Here is a 19,299-nt window from a genome sequence, read left to right on the forward strand (position 1 = left end):
TCTAAAGCAAGCCCAGCAGCGCCTTTTGAGTGCACATAATCCTCACACGTCAAAAATTGTCGCCAGATCGACCGAACGCCCTCCTTCAAGCTCATCAACCCATCCTCCTTCCCTCTCCTTCGAGCTCATTTCGTTTCTACGATGGACGGCATCATCCTCACCCCCATCAAGTTCCCGACCTACTGTTCCCAAATCAGCAAAGCTATTCGAGAGAAGAGGGGAGATCGTCTAGCGGAACTGCTCGTGGTGGAGGGTGATCTAGTAGATCAAGTCGTAGCAGGACTCATCGGAAGCTCAGTACGTCTCCTCCCTTGTCTTCTTTGCGGCTTTTTCGCGTCAAGCTCGAGTCTCTGCAGCTGCAGGTATGAGCGCTGGGAGCAATAGGGGCGCCAGCTTGACATATTCTTGAAACAAGAAGCTCGAAGTAGCTCAATCTCAGGGCTGAAGACAAAGAACAAAGCTGACCTCGACCTCTCCTTCCTTCTCTCCCTTCAGAAACAAGTCCTCAACCCTCAAGTCTCCCACATGCCCGCACCTTTCCCAGAACTCATCATCTCCCATATCCAGGTTCTCGTTCTCTCACGTCAAGCTTACACTAACGAGGATGGAGCGAGCTGGGTAGCAGCGTAAGTTCAATCTCGACGTCCGTTCGTTTCTTCAGCCCTCGAACGTCGAAGTTCACCTTGTGCTCTCCCTTCGTCCTTCGTGCCTCTGCCTCCCTTTCAACACGAATGCAGCTACAAGGAGCAGACTACATGTCTTACGTTCGTTCCCTCTCCCTCTCTTCTCTCGCCTCCGAGCTCAACCTGAACTCATCTCCCCTCTCCTCCTTTCTCCCTTCGCGTCCCACAGGAGCTTCATGAACAAGTACCTCATAACTCAAACTTCCTGGGCTCTTCCAGTCCTCTACCAACTCTGTCGTGACCTTCGTGAACTCGGAGAGAAGGTGCGTTTACCCTTTCCTTTCTCTCTCGCCTCTGCGTCGTCGAGCTCGAGCTCACCATCTTCTTTCTTCTTCTTCTGCAGGCCGACGACCACCTCTTTTCCGTCGGAGCTCAGAAGAACCCCGTCTCGTTAGAAGACGCAGCGAGACACATCAACAAGGCTTTCACCATCTGTGCGACGGATCGGTGAGGCCCTCTTCCTTCTGACTTCTCCTCCGTCGCGTCCCTGCTCGAGGCTGACCCCTTGCTCTTTCACGCATTTTGGGATGGACAGGACGTTCAAGGGAGCTGAATCGAAACAACGAGGTATCTACTACGTTGCTGGTATGACGATGAAGTGCTACTTCAAGGTGAGTCTCGTTGCCTTCTTCCTTCGATCCAAGCCTCGCTCGTTCTCGTTTCTTCGTCGTGCTGGACGCGCTCGATTGAACTTGGCTGATTTCGGTTCGGATTTTCAAACTCCCTCGCTATCTTCGGTCTAGGTCAACCGTCCAACGCTCTGCAAGAACATCATCCGAGCCATCGGTTCCTCGTCGAATCCTCAACCTTTCGAGACGTACCCGATAGGGCATCGAGTGACCTGGAGGTACTACATGGGGATGCTGGCTTTCTTGGAGGAGGATTATTCAAAGGTGAGTCTGACTCTTCACGAGGCTATCCCCGTCGCTTCGTCAAGGAGAAGAGGAGGACAACAGCGAGGTCTCGAACGAACGCGTCTCTCGTTTTCCTCCCTCGCTTCCCTTCCTCTCCCACCTCCCTCTCCCAATCTAACTAACTCCCACTCCCATCCCTTTCCCTCTCTCTTCCCCCAACAATCAGGCCGAAGACCACCTCCTCTGGTCCTTCCACAACTGCCACCACCTCGCCACCCGGAACCTCTCCCAAATCCTTCACTACCTCCTCCCTCTCCGTCTCCTCCTCGGAAAACTTCCCTCCGCCCACCTCCTGTCCCTCTTCCCCTTGCTCTCTCAACTCTACACGCCGTTCATCGAGGCGATCAGGAAGGCGGATCTGAAGGGGTACGACGAGGCGATGGCCAGGGCGCAGAAGAGGTTGGTGGAAGGTGGGGTTTGGTTGATTCTCGAGAGGGGTAGGGAGGTGGTTGTGAGGGGGGTGTTTAAGGATGTGTGAGTGGGCAAGACCGTTTTGCTTCTGTTTTGGGGGTGGATGGGGAAGGAGGAAGAAGGAGAAGCGTCGAGCCGAACTGACCCTTTCGTTCTCGTTTCGTCTTTCGCTCAGCTGGCTAGCCCTAGGAAAAGTCTCTCGAGTCCCCATCGGATCCTTCAAGGCCGGTCTTGCACTAGCAGGGGTGGACGTCGAAGCCGAGGAGGTCGAGTGTATGGTTGCAAACATGATCTACAAGGTGCGTTCGACTCCGTCTTTCACTTTTCTCTCTTATAGCTCTCCTCCCTTCCCTTTCGATTCTTCGAACTTACTGACGACTCTCGGTCTGTTTTGTTTACGATGCAGGGCTACATGAAAGGCTACATCTCGCACGCTCACCAGCTGGTGGTGCTTTCGGCGAAGCAGGCGTTCCCTTCGTTGGGGTCGAGGACGGCTTGAGGAGGGAGGTGATGTGGAGATGCGATGAGTTCATGTCTGCTGGCCGAGAGCAGAAAGAGGAAGCGAGCACGAGCGGAGGAAAGGAAAGAGAGAGACGAAGGGAGGGAGAGACAGAGGAGAGGAGAGGTCGCAACCGACGCGTGTTTTGAGCTTCTCTCGAAGCGTGTTGGTTCTGTCCCTCTTTGGAAGTATGGTCGCTTTGTTGACATGACTTTCAGAGCAGAGCAAGGATCGACTGAAAATCCAAAAGAGGAAAGAGAAGGAGCGACAAGACGAAGGCTCGTCCCATCCGCGTCCCGACGCCGATTTTCATCTCTTTCACAAGATCAGCCGCCCTCCGCCTCTTCCCTTTCTCATGGATGATCCATGGGATGTGCAGCTTCTAAGCTACTAGATCAAGAAGCGAGCGTCGGACGTTGTGAAAGTCTACGTGCCTCCAAAGCTCCTTCTGAAACTTTGTTCCCTTTGTGTGGAGCTCGCGCGTCGACCGCCTTCCCTCTGTTGTTGTTGTTTCCCACTACTACTCGCTCGACCTTGTGACGCGCCTGTCCTATACAGAGTTTCCCGATCTCGAGTCTCGAGTCGTATAGACTCTTGCAAACCTTGTATAGTCGGGAAGAGAATTCCTTCCCGATCGAACCAGACGCGTCGCGGGAAGGCGGGGAAGGAAAAACGAGAAAGGAGGGGGAAGAGAAACCGAGTTGTTTTCGTTCACATCTGCCCTTCACCTCCCAACCCTCTTCCTCAGCGACGAAGCTGCCCACTTTCTTTGACGAATACCTCCTCCTCCTCCTCCTCCTCCTATCCGCTATCTCTCCCCCTATCTCCCTTCCTTGATTAATCAAGAAGATCGACTCCTATCTCGTTTCAATCACGTCCCTCTCCCTCCCTCCTTCCTTCCCTCCGTTCCTGACTCTTTCGGTCAACAACCAAACCCCTCCTCCTCCTCCTCCCTTCCATCCATCCTTCGCGACACTCTCGCTCTCCTTCCTCCAAGGATGTCGACCACCCACCAGCATCAATACTCGGGTCCTTCGACCTCGTCCTACTCTCCTCAACGAGCAGCCCCTCCTCCTCCTCCTCCTCAGCGAACCCGAACGCGTCCTTCGGAACATCCATCTTCCTCTTCTCAACCTCGAGCATCGAGTGAACAGCAGACTCGTCCTTCTCAGGAGACGAGACCGTTGAAGAAACAAGGGAGCGAGAGGAGAGCGGACGACGTAAAGAGGATTGGGCCTTGGAAGATCGGAAGGACGATCGGGAAGGGGAGCTCAGGTGAGTTTTTTAATACTTTCTTTGGAGTGAGAGAGGGTATGATCTAGCAGTAGAGGAGTACGAGTACAGAAGATGCGATAGAAGGAGACGAAGGAGAGAGAGAGAAGGTCAAACTTTGTGCTCTCTCGCTCCCTTCCCTTCTCCTTCCCCTTCCTTCTTTTCGACCCTCTTTCTATACACCTTCCCGTTCATCCCTCCCTTTTCTTTTACCATCATCTTCTTCCTCTCCTTCCCACCTTCATCCAGAACTGACTTTCATCCCTTCCCGTTTCGTAGGACGCGTGAAACTCGCTAAACACTCGGTCACTGGTCAATACGCGGCCGTCAAGATTGTTCCAAAGAACGCGATCCTCAACTCGAGGATGTCCATCTCCGAGGCAGGAGCGAAATCCGACAAGATCCTGCTCTCGATAGAGAGGGAGATCGTCATCATGAAGCTCATTGATCACCCGAACGTGATGAACTTGTTCGATGTATGGGAGACGAACGGAGAACTGTCAGTCCGAACCCTTCTTTCTTTCTCCTCCCTTCCCGCGGGCGGGCGTTGACCTTTCGTCTCCTCCCCTTCCCTCGTTCTCTCTCCCGAACTAACGCGTTTTCTTCCACTTTTCTTCGATGATTCTACAGCTACCTCATCATGGAATACGTTCCCGGAGGAGAACTCTTCGACTACCTCGTCTCTCGAGGTCGACTCCCTCCTCAAGAGGCTCTCCACTACTTCCAACAGATCATCAAAGCTGTCGACTACTGCCATCGATTCAACATCTGCCATCGAGATCTCAAGCCCGAGAACCTTCTCCTCGACTCGGACAAGAACATCAAGGTCGCCGATTTCGGAATGGCTGCCTGGCAGGCTGGAGAGCAGTTGCTCGAGACGAGCTGTGGAAGTCCTCATTACGCTAGTCCGGAGATCGTTGCTGTTCGTGTCCATCTTTCCTCTCTTTCGCCTTCTCGACTTCTCGAGGCTCTTCCTCTTGGTCTTGAGCTCAAGCTGACATTGGTTTGCGTTCTTTGGCGATTTGCAGGGAAAGGCCTACAACGGAGGATCGTCCGACATCTGGTCGTGCGGAGTCATCCTCTTCGCTCTTCTCTCGGGACGACTTCCCTTCGACGACGACAACATTCGAGTCCTCCTCCAGAAGGTCAAGGTCGGATCGTTCGAGATGCCCAACGAGATTCAAGGATCCGCTAGGGATCTCCTCTTCAGGATGCTCGACAAGAACCCCGACACTCGAATCACCGTTCGTTTCCTCTCTCCCTCCCTCCCTCCCTCTCCTCCCCATCTCTCTCTTCTCTCGCTTCATGAACTTCACTCTCGAGTTCGCTGACCTTTTCTTCCTTCCTTCTTCTTTTCGCACAGATGCCTCAAATCATCCGTCACCCGTTCTTCGTCTCAGTCGCTCCTCGTCCCATCCCAGGACGAGCGCTCGTTCAGGCTCCTTCCCTCGACGAGATTGAACGACCCGTCAACAGCGTCGACGACATCGACCCCGATATCCTTGGGAACCTCAGGACTCTCTTCCACGGAGAGAAGGACAGCGTCATCATCAAGGGGTTGCTCAGCAAGGAGTTCGTTCCCATCTCTCTCTCTCTCTCTTTCCCTTTCATCGAACTTTCCCTTTCATCGGGCAAAGACGCTGACTCTGTCTACTTTTTCTCGTTCTCGCATTTACAGGAAAACCTGGGAGAAGGCCATGTACCACCTCCTCCAAGCGTACCGAGCGAAGAACCTCGAGAACTTCAACATGGAGGAGGAGGAACCCAACTCTCAAGCTCGTCGACAACCAGCTTCGGCTCCTCCTACCACTCGTCGACACGTCGTCTCCCACCGTCGCAAGACGAGCGTGACCATCGCCAAGCACTCGGACATCGCTCGAGCTCTCCCTACCTCGTCCACTCCTCCTCGAACCTCCCCTACTCGGGCTCGCGTCGCTCCCTCCTCCGGACCTTCGAACAACTCCCCTCGACCCGCTCGACCTTCGGCTCCTACTCCTACCAAGGCTTCCGAGGGTTCTTCGTCGTCGGTCCCTACGGCTTCAAGGCCTCGACCCGCTCCTCCTGCTGAGCTTCGTCTCGCTCCTCGACCTCCTCCCACTCGAGCTCCCATGGGTCCCCGACCTCCTCTCTCCCCTCGAACTTCGTCGGACGTCACCACCACCACCGTTCCAGCCATCTACTTCCAGGAACCCAGCCCTAACCGTCCAGCCAGCGTCGTCCTTCGTCAGGTTCAGGAGGAGAACGGTCGTCCAGAGTCGATGGTTTCGTCGAGACCCACTTCGTTGGGACCCATGGACGTTGGATCGAGCGCTCCTCCTTCGCCTTCGCCTCTCACCATCCCTCAGGTTCAGAATCTCGACGTCCAGAGGTTCTTCCACGAGATCGCCGAGCAACTCAACAACATCCAGCAAGGTCGATCGTCCATCATCGTCTCGTCGCCAACGGAGTCCCTCTCGTCTCCCTTCCCTCCTCAATCGCCTCAGCACCTCTCCCACCCTCCCTTCCGACCGCTCACTGCCGCGGACGCCCCTCCTCCCACTCCCTCTACTCCCAACCCTCTCATGGATCAGTTCGAGGACGCAGAGAACGACATGTCGGACGTCGCCTCCATTCGATCCACCGCTCCCACCTTCGAGAGCCACCATAGCTCTCGAACTCCCTCGACATGGATGGAGAACCCTACCGATCCAGGTTACGGAATCGGACTCGGAATCGGATCCTCCGCCTACCCTCCTTCGGCCTTCGTCGCTCCAGGTCAACGAGGTCGAGAAACCCTTCGTCCTCCCGCGTCTCCCAACACCCAACGATGGAGCATGGCCTCGTCCGTCGCTTCCGGATCGTCCCAGGGAGGAGGAGGAGTCTCTCAGTATCGAACTCCCTCGGGATCGTCGTACGAGAGCGTCGACGAGAAGGAGAACGTCAACGGGGGACGAGCCAACTCGGTCTCCTACTCGGTTCCTCACTACCGAGCTTCGCTGGATCGAACGCCTACCAAGGCTACCTCCCACTCGGTCCCAGCTCCCTCGGCACCCAGAGTCGAGCCTATGCACAGCTACCACCAACAGCAGCAGCAGAACAGGGCTCCTCTCGGAGACGCGACGACGTCGAACCAGAAGTCGAGGCCGATGCCTGTGGCTCCCGCTACTGCCAGCTCGAAGACTCCCAAGAAGGCTGCTGGAAGGAAACGTGAGTCATCCTCCTCGTCTCTCGCTTTCTCTCTCGTTCTTTCTTCGTTCCTGCTCGTCTTCGTTCTCGAAACTGACTCTTCCGCTCTCCTCCTTTCCATTTCCTTTCTCTCCTCTAGCCGTCCCCCTCGATCTCTCCACCGGCGTCCACTCCGCCCCTCCACCCTCCTCCGACCCCTCCAAACGATCCTGGTTCTCCAACCTCTTCTCCTTCAAAGCCCCCTCCTACTCCCTCTACTCCACCGAAGGTCGACGAACCACCCGAATCACCACCCGAAACCTCCTCGAATCCTTCGGCGTCCACTGCACCCAGGAAGGTCCCGATCACTCTGGTTCCCTCCGATGCAAGCTCGATGAGGTCAAGGACCCAGCGGGCATCCTCACAGTGTCGAAGGCGGTCAAGTTCAAGGTCGAGTTTAGCAGTTGTACGGAGAAGGTTGGGAGTGCGAGTGGGTACGTGACGATGGTGGTGATGGTGCAGGAAAAGGGAGCGTTGAGCAGTTTCAAGGCGGTGCATGGAATGGTGAGGAGGGATTGGGATTTGGATGGACCGAGGAGCGGGGGAGGGAGTGTCGGTGGAGGAGGCAGGCACTCGCCTGTTTCGAGTCCTGCGTTGGGCGGGGGGTTCGTGTATGTTTGAGCTGGTTGCTCGTTCCCTGTTCTCGTCCTCTCCTTTTCTTTAATTCGTATCTCGTCCCCTTTGGGTTTATATCCCTTTCTCGTTCGTCTGTTCTCACGTCCGCTTCGATACCATCCGTCGCGTTCTCGTCTCTTTCTTCTCCCTCACTCCTTTCGTTCGTCGGACTCTCCGTCTCCATCATATCTTTTCCCTAACACACATCTCTCCCATCTCCATATCTCTCTCCGTCCCATCTCAACATCTTAACGTGTCCATCCTTATTCTTCTTTGCCCATCTCGAGCTTCTTTGGCTCTTCACACTCCTTTCGATTTTTCCTCTCCATCTGTCTTGTTCTCTGCTCTCGGTCTCGGTGTCTACGTTTACTCTCCTTATCTGTCTGTCTGTCTGTCTTCTGGATCGTCGATGTCAACAACCTTTTTGAAACGAGGCAGAGAAAGAGAGGGAAAACGAAAACAAAACGAAAGTCGCGTCGAGAGTGCTCGACCTTCATTCTCCTTCGTTTTTCTCCTTCTGCTCACCTGCGTAAGTATCTCTCGCCACATCCCTCAAACCCCTCATATATGTAGGCTGATCTAACATCACTTGGACTAGCAAACCTTCCCCTTTCTCCGGCCCTCGTACACAACCGGCAAAGCCTCCTCTTTTTCCGCCTCGCCCTGTTGCTCTTTTTTTCCTGCCTGACTTCCGTCCTCTGCTTTGCTGTTTCCCTCCAAACCACCAACTACCATGTCGCATGACTTTCACGACACTGATGTGAGTATTCCACTTCTTCTCCAGAGGCTCCTTCAACAGCGAGAGCAAACCTCGCTTTTAGCCTCGCGTCGTGCTAGAGCTCGTTAGCTGCCACTTCACCTCCTTTGCTGACCTCGGCTTCCCCTTCCTTCCCTCCCTCCCTCTTTCACTTCGCTTGGAGAACAACCCAACAAAGAGGATCATCTCAGCCGTCTGCTCTCTTTCATCTCTCCTTACTTTCCTCTTTCTCTGACACGCCGCGTCGCGTTGTTTCAGGTTTCCGTGGCCACAGGATTCCTCGTCCTCGTCGCCGCTTTCATCTTCGTGGCGCGTTTGACTCGACGGCCACCTTACTGGGAAATGTACCGAGCTGAGATGAGGAGGGGATACGATGAGTCTACGGGAGAGACGGTGCCTGAGCTTTGGGAAGCGAAATTGGGAAACGAGAGGGATGAGAAAGAGCTTGTGAGCTTCTCTGAATGCGTTTCGTTCTTTCGAGATTATAACTGATCTTAGGGTTCGGTTCGGAGCTACGGTAGCTGCCACTTTCAGCTCAACTCCTTCACGCCCTCGTGGACGCTGAACGAGTCGGATCGAAGACTCAAAAAAGGGAAGCGAAGCCGGTCGTCGTGGTTGCTTTCCTGTTCCTTCTCCCAGGAGATGTTGAAGCCAAGACTCGAGCGTTGGAGGAAGAGGAGAGGCTGGTGGATATGGAGATCGGTGTGACGAAGTGGAGGGTCGAGGGAGGTTGGGAGGAGTTTGGTTGAGGAGGAGAAGATCAAGGTCGGCTTCGACGAGTACGATACGATAATTCTCATGAGATCGAACAAGGCGTACGAAATGTAAATAAGATGTTCGACGAGAAGAGTACTGAGCTCGCCTGCGAGGAAGAAAGAGGAACGGTCCGATCAGCTCAAGACGACGCGACAATCAACAAAGCGACACGCTCTGCCCTCCCCCCGAGCAGGACTCACCGATCAGATCAGCTCTTCTTCTCATCCTCAAAAATATCCGTCTTCTCGTCCGACGCGTCGAAGTAGCTCGGTAGCCACTCTTCCCCTCCCGTTTCCTTCCAAACTCCTCGGTCGTCCAACGACTCCAAATCGATTCTCGACGAAAGAGTTACGGGCAAGAAGTTGTCCGAGTCGAGATCACTTGAAATACCTTTGATGGGTACGTGGACAGAAAGCCAATACTGCAAGAGAAGGGAAGAACCAGTATCAGCAAAATGAGACGGAAGGTCGGGACGCGACGCCACGAAACCGAAAGAATTCGATGGACAGAACTCACATCACAAGCCAACCGTCCCTGCTTGGACTCTCCCCGATCGAAACTAGGTCCAACCCCTACTCCCTCAAACCTCATCTCTCCTACAATCACAACTTCCCTCGCCCATCGTCCCACAACCTTCCCAGCCTTCTTCCTCCCTCCCCCCTCGTCCTCCTCGTACTCCTCCGAGTAGAACATGTCGCCATGCCAGATTCTCTTCTCACTCCCAAAGTCAACTACGGGACCAACGAGCTGGCGAACATTTTGGCGAGCTCCTTGAGCTTCCGTCAACACGGTTCGATTGAGGAGGAGTTTGACGTTGGAAGGCGAAGGGAGCCGGAGTTGAGGCTGGGAGGATGTAGAGGACGAGGGAGGTGACTTGATGATGAGCGAGAGGTAGTAAGGGATGGGATGAGAGGTTGGGTAGGCTGGCAAAGCAGGTGCGGTGAGCTTGAAAAGGAGTCGAAAGAATCAGGTTCGTTCTGAAGACGCGTTTTGAGCATCGAAAACAAGGGAGGAGGCGAACGGAACTCACAGATACGACAACGAGGCCAGATTTACCGAACAGACTCTCTCGAAAGCTCTTCTGAGTTCGAACGGTGACCCAGCCGTCGTCGTCGAGAGGTCGAGGAGGAGGTCGGATTGGAAGCGTCGAATCCCCTTCTTCGGGAGGAGGGAAGATCGGAGGAGGGATGATGTCCACTGGCACGGTTGCTGGTGGTAGATCTAAAAGTACGAAGGGGAGAAGAACAATCTCAGCTCCCAGCAACAGGAACATGAAGGAGTGATGAAGAAAGCGACGCGACGAACAGATGAAGGGAAGCACGACGCGCTCGTTCGTCGAGAGCATCGCCGTTCGCATACCAGTGACTTTGATGTAATCTTGACCGAGGAGTTCAAGAACATGCAGATATCAGTTACATGACGAGAAGTGTGGTTCAGACAGGAAAGAACGTCCTCTCACAAGAGTTCCTACCAACGTCCCTCCCTTCCGCTCGTCCCTTTCCTACGTCGCCAGCTTGAGAGCGAGTTCCACCTTCCCACGATGGGGGAAGTATAAATCCTGAGGCTTCCTGCTCCTCCAGAGTGGGAAGGCTGAACGAGAACGGAAGTGAGATGACCTGCTTCCCTCCGGACGGTCTATTCGACGAGGAGGACGTCGATGCGCCTGGAGTCGAGGGAGGAAGACGAGGAGAGCTCCAAAGGATAAGACCAGACTCCAGCATAGGGTGCGTCTCCGATCGGTAGTCTACAGAAGCAAGGCGCAGATTAGGTTGGAGGAGTTGGGAAGAGAGAAGGTGTGGAGAGAGATAACGAACCTTGACCCGACAAGCCCATCGGTCCTGGTTGAGGTCGATAGTGCTGGTAGGTTGAGTGCTGAAGACAGAAAGCGAAGAAGAACAAGTTCAGGGCTGCTTTAGATGCTCGAGGAGGGAAGGAGAGGGGAGAGGGAGGAAGAAAGGACAAAGTGCGAGCTCGCGAGCTCATCGACCTTTCCTTCCTCTCTTCTTCCCTCCCCTCGCTCGCTCTGCTATCTCCGACGATCGACAGGACCAGTGTCTAGACGACCACTCACCTGAACTGCCCCAAACTTGATTCGAAGCTCTGAAAAGGCCTTCCTTCCGATCCCTCCAGCTCCTCCCTGATCGTCCAAGGTCAAGTTGACGGTTCCCTCGACGACGCTCCCTGCCGATCTGGTCGATTGCTGATCAAAGTCGACCGTGAAGGATGGATCGTGGTGAGGTTTGAGAGAGGAGCCTATCCGTGAGAGCATTGTAGATTTCTCGGACTCGAATGAGCTTGTCGGCGTTGGAGGAGAAGGGAGGGAGCTCTTTGGAAGCCTCTCTGATCGATTTGAACGATGTGCCGCTTTTCTAGATTGCTACTCGGATTGAAGCTCTGCTGCTCGCTTGAGAGGCAACAAGATAAAAAACGTAAGAGCATGGTTCTACATCAACTACTAAAGGATATCCTACACTCCAACAACCCAACAAACCCACAGTCCAAGAAACCGACTCGACAAAACGGGAACGAGATCCTCCTCCCTCCTTCCCTCCCTCCCTCCACCTCGTTCTCTCCCAAACCCCAAAAATCCAAACGAACAGCCCCAGATCAACCCACAACCATATCCTCCGCCTCGTCCCCCTCCTCTTCCGGTGCAGGCCACCAATCCACGCACCCAAGTCCCTGCTCCGCGATCGTTCCTTCCAGCAACCAACCCGGCAGGACTTCCTCTCCCTCCCCGATGGGGATGTCTTCCACGATTCCATCGACGACTCGGGTTCGTTCTCGAGGAGGTCCAGGTTCGTGCTCTTGGAATTTGGTGGAGGTTAGGCGGAGGCGGATGAGGTCGGAGTTGAGGATGGGGAGACGGGCTGAGAGGAGGCGAGGGAGAAGGGTGGAGTGGAGCGAGGGAGAGACAAAGGAAAGGGGAAGGAAGATGATGAGAAAAGAGGAGGTTTTTGGTTAGATAAATGAACGAGGAGGACGGCGAACGAGATGAGAGGAGAAGACGAAGGGAGAGAAAGGACGCGCGAAAGACTCACTTCGTTCGAGTCCCTCTGCAGCATCTTCCTCATCTTGAGGGACGAGCCAGTGATGAGCTCCAGTCGGTTGTTCAGGCTCGTCGGGATCGCTGAAAGAGCAGAGTAGAAAGGAAAGAAAAGCGTCCAGATCAGCTCGACGGAAAAACGAAAGCGACGCGACGACTCGCAAAGTTCGAGAGACGCGACAGCTTAGAAAGTCCAGGCGAGATGCAGAGACGGAGGAGGGACTCACTAGATGAACTCATCCGGCGGTAGTGCTGAGGCGAGGATGTAGATATCGTCGAAGAATCCGAGGGAAACTGGAGGGAGGGAAAGGGTTTGCGAGGGAAGGAGAGGGAAAAGGTGAGCTCGAGGGTTTGAAAGCTGAACGAAGGAGAGAAGAGACGCACCTCTGATTCGATCTGGTGTTGACGAGACGACCTTCCCAACGAACACTTCTCCGATAACAGGCTGGAAGACCAAGAGGTTGAAGATGACTAGATGATCAAGGAGAGAGAAAGAGAAGGACAGGTGGTCAGCTTCGAGTTCCCTTCCTCCCCTCCCTTCTTCTTCCCAGCTGAACGCGCCGAGGATGAGCTTCCAAGCTGAAATTCTTTGTCCGAACTGACCTTTGTACCAAACTGCCCCATCTCCCCATCTCACTTTCCCATCTCCGCACTCTACGAGATCCCAAACGGCCATGCAGAACCCGACCTGTTGGAGGATCTTGTTGGAGTACTTCTTGTGGAGGTAGGAGGTGATGGCGACGTGCGTTTCGAGCTTGAACTCCATAGGGAAGATGGGGACGGTGTCCTGTCAATCCCAGCAAGGCCGTATAAAAGCAGAATCAGCTCAGGTTCGAGTCGAGAGGAGAGGAGAAGAGGGAGGAAGAAGGAGGAGAGTCGAGCTGACCTTGATTTTGGAGAGGACGAACATCCTGGGACGAGATGAGAATCGGACGATGAGAGGGAGAGAGAAGCTAGGGAGGTCGTGGGGAAGGGTCGTAAAGAGTCGTTTCCAGGGTCTAGGAGCAGGTTGTCGTCGTCGTGGGATGGGAGGGAAGCCTGGACTCTCCCACTTTTTCGAGCTCTAGAGGTTCATCCCTTCCTCTGCTTCCTACCCTCTCACCACCATCAACTCGAATCCAACAACTTAGACCACTACTCCCTTCCCTTCTCTCCTTTTCTCTTCTCTCTCCTCTTCGAAAAAAAACGGCAATCTCGATCTTGCTCGTGTGCCCACCTCTTCCTCGCCTTCTCCTCCTCCCTTCACCTTCAACTTCAAACCTCCTTCCTCTCGTATGGCCTCCACTTCCTCCCTCTCGGCTGAGAGCCTCCCCAACTCGATACCGTCAGAACCTGCACCTCCGGCAAAGGTAGAATGGGATCCCAAGAAGAGCTGGAGGCATATGGCTGCTGGAGCGTGAGTTTCTTTTTCAATCAAGAAAGAAGAAGGAAGGGGGGCTCTGGTCGAAGGACGAGAGGGAGCTCAAACGGAGCACGATCGCTGCTTCTTTCGATCCTCTTCAAACAGCAGCAACTCAGAGCTGACCTTGCTTCTCTACTCTATACATCTTGGACTTTCTATTAGTGTCGGAGGAATGACGGGAGCTGTGATTACTGCTCCGTTGGACGTCGTCAAAGTCAGTTCAACCCTTGCTCATTCGTCCTCGATTCTTCGTCCCACCTTTTGGCCCCTCCTTTCCCAACCCCTTCGAAGGGCCTAATCAGCTCATTCTCGAAGAATATCCTGACCATCGTCCTCTCCCTTCTCTCTCAGACTCGTCTTCAATCCTCCCTCTTCCGAACCGCCGTCGCTGCCTCCTCCTCCCTCAAATCCGTCCCTTACTCCTCCTACGTCGACGCCGCCGCTTCCTCCTCTACCCTCCCTTCAAAATCATCACGAGCAACACCAGGGACGCTTCCTGAGGCGGTGGCAGCCGCTGCGAAGAAGGGAGTGCTCCCTCCGACAGCAGCTGGAGTCGCGACCAAGGTCAAGCCGACGAGCTTGCTTTGGAACTTTGTAGAGACTGGGCAGATCCTCAAGTGAGTTTTCCATCTGATGAGGTTTCCTCGAGGAGATGCTTGTGGGAGAGACAAGAGAGCCGTGGAAGGTCTTGAACAAGAGGGAGCAGCTCTTGGGTTCGAAAGGAGGCGACGAAGCTTACCTCCTCTGTCCTTCCTTCTTTGTGTCGTTTCTTTTTCTTTTTAGGGATATCGCCCGTACCGAGGGAATTCCTGCTCTCTGGAAAGGTATCGGACCCACCATGGTCGGTGTGATCCCAGCTCGGTTCGTCCTTCGCGTTCTTTCTTATCAAGATCGCTTCGCGTCGTTTCGGCAAGCTCACCTCCTTCCTCTCCTTTCCTTCCCTCCCCACAGATCGATACAGTTCTTCACCTATGGAAACCTCAAGCAGATCATTGCTGAGAACTTCAACAACGGTCGGGAAGCTAGTTGGGTGCATTTGATCTCGGCTGCTTCTGCTGGTTCGTTCTCTCTCTCTCTCTCTCTCTCCTCCTTCTCAGCCCTCCAGCGCGTCGATGAGCTCTCGCCCGAAGCTGACCTTCTCTTCCCTGAATCGTTTTTTCCCTAGGTATCGCCACCGGAACCGTCACCAACCCCATCTGGGTCGTCAAAACGCGTCTTCAACTCTCCCAATCCTCCCCCAAACACCCTTCCACCCTCCCAACTCCTGCCCCCGCCGCTCCTCTTCCTTCCACCCTCGCCGGCTCCGTCCCCAAACCCTCACCAACCTTCCTCGGACTCACTCCTCCTCTCCCTGCCTCCACCCTCCTCCCCATCAACCATCTCCCTTCCACCCTCCCCAGCTCCTCCAAACCTCCTCCTTTCCACAACGCGTGGACGTGCCTGAGGTTCATCCTCCAAACCGAGGGAACCAAAGGACTGTACAAGGGACTGTCGGCTTCGATGCTGGGAGTGAGTGAGGGAGTGATCCAGTGGGTGGTGTACGAGAAGTTCAAGACGATGGGCGTGAGTGAGAAGGGAGGGAAGCTAGGGGAGTGGACGGGAGTGTTGGGTGCGGCGGGAGGGGCGAAGATGCTTGCGGCGTTGATTACGTATCCTCATGAGGTGAGTGAATCAGCCCAGATCTTTGTTTTGGGAACCAGGGTGGAGGAGGAAAAGAGACGGAACGAGGAAACGAACTGACGTCCCTTTCCTTCCCCACGCGTCTTCAGGTCCTTCGAACCCGTCTCCGTCAACCCATCCCGGACGGCATGCTCAAACCCAAGTACACCGGTCTCGTCCAGACGCTCAAGCTCGTCATCGCAGAGGAGGGAGCTCGGTCGCTCTACGGAGGACTGACGGCTCATTTGATGAGGGTCGTGCCCAACGCGGCGGCGATGTACAGGTGCGTCGTTCCTGCTCTCCTCTCCTTCCTTTCTCATTTCAATACAGAACTGACTCCTCGTCCCGTTTTCTTCTTCTTCTTTGATTCGGATCCTGCAGTGTCTACGAGCTCGCCATCCGGTGGTAACCCCCCAAAAAAAACGCACCGACGCGTCCTCCTTTTTTCCAACCCTTCGTACCCTCTCCCTCTCAGCTCCTTTTGCATCAGCTCGAGTTTTTTTTTTTGTTGGCATTCTATTCCTATCCCACACCATCCCATCCCTTGTCTTTGCATGCTTAGATCTTACCACTTCTTCGGAACCCACTCATCAAAACCCACACCTCTCTCCAACCCCAAACCAAAAACCCTTTCGTCGTTTCGTTTCGTTTCGCCTCCTCGCTTTTTGCTTTCTTTATCGCAACCTCATATTTTTTTGGAAGGTTCGGAGGATGAAATAAATAAATAAATCAGACGCGTTGTTTTCGAAGCTCGAAAGCCGACGAGACAAGGTGTCGAGCTTTTGGAACAGGAGGTCCTCTCCTCTCCTCCAAACGTCGACCCAGCTCCCTAGACCTCCTTTCTCTTCTTTCCTTGCTCTATCCCTTCTCGACTCAACCTAGCTTTCTCACCTCTCAGCTCCAGCTCAACTCATCCCAGCTCCTCGCGAAACCGCAGAAGGAGCTCACAGCTCAGCTCAGCTCGACAAAAGAAAGGAGCAGCTCGAACGAGAAGTCCATGTCTGTTCCTCCTCGACCTCTCCCTACCACGCCTCGTCCTACTACTACCAGCAGCAGCAGCAGGAGTATCGTGGAATCCTCCTCGGGACCTCATCGACCTCCTCGTTCGAGACCGGTGAATCGAGGGAAGAGCTTTGATCTCAGAGTAGGAGGGCCCGAGGAAGGTGAGTTCGTGCGTGTCCAGGAGAGCGAGAGAGCGGGAGGTTGGGAGCATGGGGGGTTTTTTTTTTTGGGAGAGAGAGGGAGTCGAAGAAGGAAGGAAGGAAGGAAGGATGGTGGTGGTAGTGGTGGTTGGAGGAGAGACGATGAACGAGGGAAGAGGAAGAAGGAAGGGAAGAGAGAGGGACGTGGCGAGCTCGTTCTTCGTTGCTGACCCTCCTCCTTCTCTCGTTTGTTTCTTCTTGCCGAGCAGGGCTTAACTCGAGCGAACGAAATCTAGCAGCTGCTTTAACCAGGAGAGCCGAATCGTCTCCTTCTTCTAATCAACAACAACAACAACCAGGTTCGTTTCAATCTTCATTTCAATCGAGCTCAATCAAAACGCAACGTCGAGCTCACCACCTTCCTCTCCTTCCCTCCTCCTCCTCAACAGCTCTCAGCCTTCCCGTCAACCCTCCTTCCTTCTCTCGCTCTTCTTCAACGGATACGACAGCTTCAGCTTCTTCAGCGGGAGGTTACTCGTCCTACCTCAACACTCAAGCCAGTCTCGCTCTGCCTCCGAGGTCCGACTTCAACAGCCAGAGCAACACGTCGTCGTCGTCGTCGAAACCAGCCGCCCTCCTCCCGTCTTTGCTCCCACCTCCTCCTTCTTCCCCTCAACCATCAACACCAACACGCACCACTGCTCCCTCTCCAACTTCCTCTCGCTTCCAAAACTCCAACGCACCACCACGCTCACCCTCCTCCTCCCTTTTGCTCCCGCTCCCGCCCTCACTTACGACGACCCTGCCCGTCTCTCCCTCCCCGGACTCCCCAGCCTTCCGATCCACCCTCCTCTCCCTCTCCCTCCGTCTCGCTTCCTTGAAAACCCACGTCAAACACGTCCAACGTTCCGCCGCTCACGTTTCAGAGCTCCTGCTTCAGCTGTCGGACGCGGAGGAGGAGCTCGCGAAGGGGATGCAGGAGTTGGGAGGATGTATGGACGATCCAGCGAGTGCGAGTGCGAGTGCGAGTGAGATGGGTGCGAACGGGCGGTTGAGAGGAGCTTGGGGGGTGGGAGGAGTCGTAGGGAGGAGGAGGAAGGAGAGGAGGGAGGAGAGGGAGGCGTTGGAACGGACGGTGGTTGGGCCGTTGAAGAGTTTTTACGAGTTGGTCAAGGAAGGGGAGAAGGAGAAGATGAGTAGGAAGGGGTACGAGGTTAGTTTTCGTACGAGTTTCGGGAAGACGGAGGGAAGGAAGGAGCAAGGAGAGGGAAGAGACGCGTCGAGAGAGGGAGAGAGAGAGAGCTGATTCCTGTTCTCGTTCTTCGTTTGCTGCAGGAGGAGTCCAAGTCTTACCTCAGCTATACAGCCAAGTACCTGTCTTCGCCGGCGAGCAAAGACTCGCCGAACCTGGACGCGGCGTTCAGAGCTAGGAATCTGCAGTGGGAGTGAGTCGACTTTCGGTCCTCCCCTTCAACGCGTCCTCGATTTCTTCTCACTCTCGCTGACTCCTTCGAAAACTCCTTTACTCTAGCCTCTACCGCTTCGAACTCCACTCCCACCTCCTCAACCTCACCCTCGGACCTCAGTTTGAATCCCTCCGCGTCCACCTCCTCACGTTCCCTTCCCAGCTCCTCACCTTCACCTCCCCGTCGCCCTCGGCTCGAGAAGACCTCGAACGCACCCTCGCCGAAGCGAGCGAACGGAACCTCCAGGTTCAGGAGTGGTGGGAGCTCAGGCAGACGTCGCATCGAGCTCTGCTGGACGTTGCTCGAGGAGGAGGGTCAGCAGTGGCGGACGACGAGTCCAGTTGGGAGAATTTCGAGAGCGGAGGAGGGTTGGAGCTGGGAGGATACGGGAACGGGAACGGGCATGGACACGAGAGGAAACGAGATCGGCTGGGATCCAAGATCAGAGCTGCTTTCAGCAGCGGAGGAGGCAACGCGTCGAACTCGAACGATCCGTCCTTACTCGATACCATCGCCGCTCCCTTCCGAAACTTCAACAACAACAACAACAGCAACCGATCCTCTTCTCCCACCTTCCAGCCTTCCCCTTCCTCCTCCTCCTCCAACCCCAACCCCAACCCAATCCCACCACCTCTCTCCCTCCAACATCCAACCCAATCCATCGCCAGCCCAGAAGTCAAACGACCGAGCCGACACTCCATCCAAGTCCTGCCGAAATCCTACTCCTCCTCCTCCTCCGCTGCTGGACTGGTCAACAGCGGGAACGGGAACGGGAACGGGAACGCGGCGCTGAAAGGGATCCGGGATCTGGCCGATGGGTCGATCAGGTGGGCTGATCTGAGGGAGAAGGAAGGGAGGAAGAAGGAAGGGTATCTGTGGTGTGCGGGGGAGGGAGGGAGGGAAGAGAGGGAGAGCGGTAGTGGTAGGGCGAGAGGGGGTTGGGAGAGTGAGTTTTTGGAACGGAACGAAAAAGAGAGGCGAAGGCACTGACGGACTGGGTTTGGTTTGTTGGTTTGGATGGATTAGGATGCTGGTGCGAAGTGAAGCAGAGTCAGTTGATCGAGTATCGGTCGGGGAGCGAGGGCGTCGAGTTTGCGAGTACGACGGATTTGATGTTTGCTTCGGTGAGCGCACGTCTTTTTCCCTCCTTCACCTTTTCATCTGAGCTCGAGCTCTTCGACTGACGTGACTTTGGTTCACAGGCTCGAGAAGCGAGGAAGTCGGATCGGAGGTTCGGTGAGGACGCGTCTTTGTTTTCGTTTCGTTGGAGGTGGAGTTTGGGCTGAACTCTTTCCTCGTTCGGGTTCGTTTCAGTCATCGAACTCATCACTCGGAAGTCTACTCGTCGATTCCAAGCTACGAGTGAACTGGATATGAATCGGTGGTTGGCTGCGTTGGGGAATGCGATTGAAGGTGAGAGCTCTCTTCACCTCGTTCCTTTTTTCTCTCGTTGAAACGAGAACGAGAACGCTG

The 19,299-nt window shown here is 54.8% G+C and overlaps 7 protein-coding genes across 7 annotated transcripts; 4 read left to right on the plus strand and 3 right to left on the minus strand.

Annotated features, from left to right (window-relative positions):
* Positions 1–141: 141 nt before the first annotated feature.
* BDY24DRAFT_411003 (uncharacterized protein) lies at positions 142–2,507 on the plus strand (the record flags this gene model as incomplete). The annotated part of the gene is made up of 10 exons (XM_076642876.1): positions 142–297; positions 496–626; positions 738–764; positions 853–946; positions 1,027–1,130; positions 1,219–1,294; positions 1,427–1,576; positions 1,764–2,071; positions 2,184–2,307; positions 2,415–2,507. 10 exons carry the CDS (start codon positions 142–144, stop codon positions 2,505–2,507), a joined length of 1,263 nt encoding a protein of 420 aa, XP_076501033.1.
* A 918-nt stretch (positions 2,508–3,425) lies between these two features.
* On the plus strand, positions 3,426–7,733 carry BDY24DRAFT_2094 (uncharacterized protein). The gene is made up of 7 exons (XM_076636505.1): positions 3,426–3,782; positions 4,059–4,278; positions 4,410–4,701; positions 4,808–5,023; positions 5,143–5,351; positions 5,458–6,965; positions 7,084–7,733. Exons 1-7 carry the CDS (start codon positions 3,506–3,508, stop codon positions 7,602–7,604), a joined length of 3,243 nt encoding a protein of 1,080 aa, XP_076501034.1. The 5' UTR covers positions 3,426–3,505; the 3' UTR covers positions 7,605–7,733.
* A 598-nt stretch (positions 7,734–8,331) lies between these two features.
* BDY24DRAFT_411005 (uncharacterized protein) lies at positions 8,332–9,104 on the plus strand (the record flags this gene model as incomplete). The annotated part of the gene is made up of 4 exons (XM_076642877.1): positions 8,332–8,358; positions 8,614–8,802; positions 8,854–8,872; positions 8,995–9,104. The coding sequence occupies 4 exons, from the start codon at positions 8,332–8,334 to the stop codon at positions 9,102–9,104; spliced, it is 345 nt and encodes a 114-aa protein (XP_076501035.1).
* Positions 9,105–9,140: 36 nt separating this feature from the next.
* BDY24DRAFT_437387 (uncharacterized protein) lies at positions 9,141–11,413 on the minus strand. Its single transcript, XM_076644264.1, has 8 exons — positions 11,183–11,413; positions 10,926–10,983; positions 10,571–10,855; positions 10,417–10,488; positions 10,142–10,332; positions 9,628–10,056; positions 9,312–9,532; positions 9,141–9,217 (listed from the first exon to the last, which is right to left on the minus strand). Exons 1-7 carry the CDS (start codon positions 11,378–11,380, stop codon positions 9,320–9,322), a joined length of 1,446 nt encoding a protein of 481 aa, XP_076501036.1. The 5' UTR covers positions 11,381–11,413; the 3' UTR covers positions 9,141–9,217; positions 9,312–9,319.
* Positions 11,414–11,718: 305 nt separating this feature from the next.
* RPC25 (DNA-directed RNA polymerase III subunit RPC25) lies at positions 11,719–13,067 on the minus strand (the record flags this gene model as incomplete). Its single annotated transcript, XM_076642878.1, has 6 exons — positions 11,719–11,981; positions 12,153–12,241; positions 12,385–12,451; positions 12,542–12,628; positions 12,761–12,944; positions 13,044–13,067. 6 exons carry the CDS (start codon positions 13,065–13,067, stop codon positions 11,719–11,721), a joined length of 714 nt encoding a protein of 237 aa, XP_076501037.1.
* A 144-nt stretch (positions 13,068–13,211) lies between these two features.
* BDY24DRAFT_2134 (mitochondrial carrier domain-containing protein) lies at positions 13,212–15,968 on the plus strand. Its single transcript, XM_076636523.1, has 8 exons — positions 13,212–13,553; positions 13,722–13,773; positions 13,911–14,176; positions 14,343–14,420; positions 14,511–14,617; positions 14,725–15,221; positions 15,329–15,501; positions 15,600–15,968. Exons 1-8 carry the CDS (start codon positions 13,432–13,434, stop codon positions 15,625–15,627), a joined length of 1,323 nt encoding a protein of 440 aa, XP_076501038.1. The 5' UTR covers positions 13,212–13,431; the 3' UTR covers positions 15,628–15,968.
* Positions 15,969–17,695: 1,727 nt separating this feature from the next.
* On the minus strand, positions 17,696–18,696 carry BDY24DRAFT_373172 (uncharacterized protein). Its single transcript, XM_076638263.1, has 2 exons — positions 17,892–18,696; positions 17,696–17,805 (listed from the first exon to the last, which is right to left on the minus strand). The coding sequence occupies exon 1, from the start codon at positions 18,525–18,527 to the stop codon at positions 18,075–18,077; it is 453 nt and encodes a 150-aa protein (XP_076501039.1). The 5' UTR covers positions 18,528–18,696; the 3' UTR covers positions 17,696–17,805; positions 17,892–18,074.
* Between the last annotated feature and the right edge of the window lie 603 nt (positions 18,697–19,299).

This window comes from Mrakia frigida (genome assembly GCF_051309035.1).
Source record: "Mrakia frigida strain ATCC 22029 unplaced genomic scaffold BDY24scaffold_1, whole genome shotgun sequence".
Lineage (NCBI taxonomy): Eukaryota > Fungi > Basidiomycota > Tremellomycetes > Cystofilobasidiales > Mrakiaceae > Mrakia > Mrakia frigida.